Genomic DNA, 6,000 nt, shown 5'->3' on the forward strand with positions numbered 1-6,000 from the left:
GGGTAATACAGTTTAAATGAGAGTGTCCCCCCACCCCCCCAGTGCATGCCTCTTCTTCACAGAGGCTGAGAGTCATACCTGGGAGAGGTGTTTGCTGATAGCCCGAGATGGGGCCATTGAAGGCGCCATAGGAAGGAGGGGGAGGGGGAGGAGCAGCTATGGGCTGCCCGTAGCTGGGTTGATGATAGCCTGGATAAATGGGCTGCGGCTGCCCGAAAGGCGGCACAGGAGGGGCTGACTGGTTGACGTTCATTATGAGAGCATCCCCAATGCCGTATCACCTAGTATAGGGAAAGAAAAAGAAAGAAGTCAAAATCAACTTTCTAAACAAAGAGCTATTAAAATAGAAGAGGATGTGTATTATTCCAAATGAATAAACATCCACGAATAGCTAAAGCAACCCTTAGGAAAATTAAGAAGATGGGAGGCATCACTTCCTCCAACTTTAATTTGTACTACAAAGCAATAATCATTAATACAGCATGGTATTTATTGGAGCTGGAGCCCCAATAGTACAGAGGGGACGGAGTTTGCCTTGTACATGGCCAACCTGGATTCAATCCCCAGCATCCCATATGGTCCCCTGAGCACCACCAGGAGAAATTTCTCATCACAGAGTCAGGAGTAACCTGAGTGCTATCAGGTGTGGCCCCAAAATCAAAGAAATAAAATTAAAAAATATAATAAAATAGTTAAAACAAAACTAAACTAAACAGCATAGTATTGGAATAAATACAGATCTCATCAATGGAATAGATTTGAGTACTCAGAGAATGTTCCCCAAACATACAATCACTTAATCTTCAACAAAGGGAGAAGAAGTGCAAAATGGAGCAAGAAAAGCCTTTTCAACAAGTGGTGTTGGGACAACTGGTTAGTCACATACAAAAAAGTGAACTCGGGGCCCGGAGAGCTGGCACAGCGGGATTCGCCTTGCAAGCAGCTGATCCAGGACCAAAGGTGGCTGGTTCGAATCCCGGTGTCCCATATGGTCCCCCGTGCCTGCCAGGAGCTATTTCTGAGCAGACAGCCAGGAGTAATCCCTGAGCACCGCCGGGTGTGGCCCAAAAAACAAAAACAAACAAACAAACAAAAAAAAGTGAACTCAGACCTCCAATTAACACCATGCACAGAGGTCAAATCCAAGTGAATTACAGACCTTGATATCAGACCCGGAACCATAAGGTATATAGAAGAACACATAGGCAAAATACTCCATTGACATTGACACTAAAGGCATCTTCAAGGAGAAAACACCACTGTCCAAACAAGTGGAAACAGAGATAAACAAATGGAATTATACTAAACTGAGAAATTTCTACACCTCAAAGGAAATAGTGACTGGGATATAAAGGCCACCCACAGAATGGGAGAAAGTATTTACCCAATACCCATCAAATAAGGGTCTAATATCAAAGATACACAAGGTACTGATAAATCTTAATAAGAAATTAACATCTCAGGGCCAGAGAGATAGCATGGAGGTAGAGTATTTGCCTTGCATACAGAAGGACAGTGGTTCAAATCCCAGCAACCCATATGGTACCCCGAGCCTGCCAGGAGTGATTTCTGAGCGTAGAGCCAGGAGTAACCTGAGTGCTGCCGGGTGTGACCAAAAAAATGAAGAATTAAACATCTGAGGCCAGAGAAATAGCACAGTGGTAGGGCATTTGCCTTGGATGCAGAAGGATGGTGGTTCAAACCCCAGGATCCCATATGGTCCCCCGAGCCTGCCAGGGCGATTTCTGAGTGTAGAGCCAGGAGTAGCCCCTGAGAACTACCAGGTGTGATTCAAACCCCCCCCCCACCAAGAAATAAACATTTAACCCCATCAAAACATGGGGAAAAGAAATGAACAGATATTTCCTCAAAGAAGAAATACAAATAGCCAAAAGGCACATGAAAAATGCTCCACATCGGCCAGAGAGATAACATGGAGGTAAGGCGTTTGCCTTTCATGCAGAAGGTCACTGGTTTGAATCCCGGCATCCCATATGGTCCCCCGAGCCTGCCAGGAGAGATTTCTGAGCATGGAGCCAGGAGGAACCCCTGAACGGTGCTGAATGTGATCCAAAAAAAAAAAAAAAAGAAACAGAAAAATGTTCTACATCATCAAGGAGGTGCAAACAATGAGGTACCATTTCATCATGCCACAGAGACTGGCACACATCACAAAAAAGAACAATCAGTGCTGACGAGGATGTGGGGAGAAAGGAACTCTTATTCACTGCTAGTAGGAATGCCATATAGTCCAGCCTTTAAGGAAAACAATATGGAGATAAGATTTCTCAAAAAACTGAAAACTGGGGCCAGAGCAGTGGTGCAAGCGGTAAGGCATCTTGCCTTACCTGCACTAGCCTGGGACGAACCGCGGTTCAATCAATCTCCCAGCATCCCATATGGTTCCCCAAGTCAGGAGCAATTTCTGAGCGCATTGCCAGGGGTTACCCCTGAGTGTCACCAGGTATGGCCCAAAAACTAAGAGATAAAAAAACTTGAAATTGAGGGCTAGAGTTGGAGGACAGTGGTAGGTCGTTTGCCTTGCACGTAGCTGACCCAGGACAGATTCTGGTTCGATCTCCGACATCCTATATGGTCCAATAGCCAGGAGTGATTTCTGAGCACAGAACCAGGGCCGGGTGTGGCCAAAACAAAACAACACAACAAAAAATAAAAACACAAAACTGGAAATTGACCTCCCATATGATCCAGCTATACCACTCCTAGGAATATACCCTAGGAACACAAAAATACAACACAAAATGCCTTCTGCACGCCTATATTCATTGTATGTAGCACTATTTACAATAGCCAGAATCTGGAAACAACCCAGGTGACTGACAACAGATGAGTGGCTAAAGAAACCGTGGTGCATATATACAATGGAATACTATGCAGCTGTCCAGAAAAATGAAGTCATGAAATTTTCCTATACCTGGATGGACATAGAAATTATTATGCTGAGTGAAATAAGTCAGAGGGAGAGAAATACAGAATAGCCTCACTCATCTGTGGGATTGAAGAAAAATAAAAGACAGTATGTTAATAACACCCAGACATTGGAAATGAAGGCTGGAAGGACCAGTCCATGATATGAAGTTTACCACAGAGTGGTGAGTACAGTTAGATAAATAACTACACTAATAACTAGCATGACAATGGTAGTGAGTGAGAGAAACAGAATGCCTGTCTGTTATGAATACAGGCAGGATGTGGGGGAAGAGGGAGATGGGGGACATTGGTGATGGAAATGTTGCACTGCTGAAGGAGATGCTCTTCCGCCCCCCCCCAGATGCTCTTTTTTTATGACTGAAACCCAACTACAAACATGCTTTTAATCATGGTGCTTCAATAACTATATTTTCAAAAAACAAAAAAAAAATTTAAATAATTGAAAGAATAAAATGGGGGGCCGGCGAGGTGGCGCTAGAGGTAAGGTATCTACCTTGCAAGCGCTAGCCAAGGAAAGGACCACGGTTTGATCCCCCGGCGTCCCATATGGTCCCCCCAAGCCAGGGGCAATTTCTGAGCGCATAGCCAGGAGTAACCTCTGAGCATCAAAAAGGTGTGGCCCGAAAAATCAAAAAAAAAAAAATAAAATGGGGGGCCACGGCAGGTTCGATCCCCAGCATCTCACATGGTTCCCTGAGCCAGGAGCAATTTCTAAGCACATAAGCAAGAGTAATCCCTAAACATCACAGGCTGTGGCCCAAAAACCACAAAAAAAGAGGAAATAGATTTATTCTTTAGTTTCTTCTTTCTTTCTTTCTTTCTTTCTTTCTTTCTTTCTTTCTTTCTTTCTTTCTTTCTTTTTTGTTTTTTTGTTTTTGGGGCATGCTCAGCAGTGCTCCTGGCAGGCTCAGGGGACCACATGGATGCTGGGGACTGAACCCGGGTTTGTCCTCAGTCAGCAGCATGCAAGGCAAACGCCTTACCGCTGTCCTATCACTCCAGTTTCTTTAAAGTCATATCCAGTGATGCTCAGAACTTACTCCTGGCTCTATATTCAGGAATTACACCTGGCAGTGTTTGGGGGACCAAGTGCAGTGTTGGGGATAAAATCAGGACAGCTGCGTGCAAGGCAAGCACCTTACCTACTCCAGCTCCAAGAAATGAATTTAAGGGCCCGGAGAGATAGCACAGCGGCGTTTGCCTTGCAAGCAGCCGATCCAGGACCAAAGGTGGTTGGTTCGAATCCCGGTGTCCCATATGGTCCCCCGTGCCTGCCAGGAGCTATTTCTGAGCAGACAGCCAGGAGTAACCCCTGAGCACCGCCGGGTGTGACCCAAAAACCAAAAAAAAAAAAAAAAAAATGAATTTAAAAAAAAAACAAAAAACATTCTTTCTCCAATCATGTCAGTGACTAGCTTAAATTATTCCCTCCCATGCTACCACGAGAGCTCTTCTTCATCCTTTTCTACCCAAGCGAGAAGTCAAATTATCTCTCCAAAGAGTTTTGTCTCTCAGAACTCCTTACTTAGTTACTGCCAAAAGGGCGTACGTTTCAAGTTTCAGACTGGTCCGACCCTATTCCCTCGGGTATGACTCTATTGTCTCTCACATAGGAAGTCCTTTGGCTGATAAATAGTGATATCACAAAATAAATAAAACAAGGTCCCCACTTTTCATTCATTCACTCCACTGTGGATTTATTCCAGCACTAAATACAAACTAATTGCTTTTAAACAGCTCAATTAGATCCCCTCAAAAGACAAGTCAAAGTAAAGTGACTCTAGGAATGACATTCTTTGGCTTCACTGCCATCATTCAAATGTTTCTCCAGCCCCAGAGGGTCCGGCCTCTGCAACTAAAGCATTAAAAATCACTAAATACACAGACACCTGAATACTCCAGCAAGGTGTCAGGCTAGAAGCTAGCAAGTGCGAGCTAGAGACACAAAATTTTCCCTAATAACCCAGGGAAACAGCTCAAGGGTCAGTGGTAGCCGAGAAAAATTTCAAGGGAAAATGATCATTAACCTTCTTCCTAGGAACAGAGAAGGCTTACTGAGTATCCAAGACTTAGCTAGCTAGCGCCTCTCTCCGGATCTCCAGGTTCTGATCTACTTGTAGGAGCTTTCCCGTTCCTTGCTCCACCCGTGCTTAATTTTAAGCAGGCGGATCCAGCGATATAGAGAGAGGCAGAGACTCTCTGGGTTGCAGAGACAACCGGGCAGCAACTCGATCCTGGCCAGGAAGAAAAGAGCCATCGCGGTGTTGAGGAACAGTCAGTTTCCCCTCTGCTAGAAACTCTTTAGACACTCACGAGGGTTGCAAGATTTTCCTTTCACCTCCTACAGTTTTAATGAACAGGTGTCGCCCTCCCTTTATCTTCTTAATATGTGTGTGTGTGTGTGTGTGTGTGTGTGTGTGTGTGTGGTGTGTTGGCGCGGGTGTGGACGTGTAGGAAGGCGTTTCTTCTCCGATAAATAACACCCGCAAAGCAAAGCACCCTCGAGAGTTCGGGGTCGTCGGGCTCCAGCCAGGGTCGATGATGTCCTTCGGGGTGGTGGGCGGTGGAGAATGACATCCCCGAGTGCGGGGTCCCTAGGACGGTAAGAGGAGCCGGCCGCCCCAGGGGGAGAGGAGGAGAGCCGGGTAATCCGGTTTCGGAAGCTAAAAGCAAGCTGCCGGGCCCCAGATCGGAGCAAAACAGTGACCCCAGAAGCAGCACTTGGCCAACTCGAGCGTGCGGCCGGCGACAAGCGGGAGCCGGAAGGTCTGAGGCAGAGCCTGGGGTTGGGGATGCGCGAGGTGCGGGACCCTCTCTCTCCCAGGCCCCACCCAGGCAGGGCTCCTCCTTCCTGCCCCCCCTTTGCAGAGACCAGACCCCCCCCCCCCGCTATCCCGAGGTGACCGGAGCGACCCCGCTCTTTCGGCTCTCCGGCCCACCCACCACCACCACCACCACCCCTCACCCGGCGCCACTCCTCACCCGGCTCCAGATCCAGGTTCGACTTCGTTCCCAACGTTAACGCTCCCAGGGCCCCACTTCCGCTTC

General features: G+C 46.9%; 1 protein-coding gene across 2 annotated transcripts in view; it reads right to left on the reverse strand.

The window, feature by feature from the left end:
* SEC24C (SEC24 homolog C, COPII coat complex component) overlaps positions 1-6,000 on the reverse strand; it is a 30,291-nt gene extending 24,291 nt beyond the window's left edge. For both annotated transcript variants that reach the window (XM_049789088.1, XM_049789087.1), the window contains exons 1-2: positions 5,935-6,000; positions 79-281 (exon numbers count right to left, since the gene is read on the reverse strand). In XM_049789088.1, coding sequence (XP_049645045.1) covers positions 79-253 — 175 coding nt within the window. In that variant the 5' untranslated portion in view covers positions 254-281; positions 5,935-6,000. The remainder of the gene's footprint in view (positions 1-78; positions 282-5,934) is intronic.

This window comes from Suncus etruscus, chromosome 15 (genome assembly GCF_024139225.1).
Source record: "Suncus etruscus isolate mSunEtr1 chromosome 15, mSunEtr1.pri.cur, whole genome shotgun sequence".
Lineage (NCBI taxonomy): Eukaryota > Metazoa > Chordata > Mammalia > Eulipotyphla > Soricidae > Suncus > Suncus etruscus.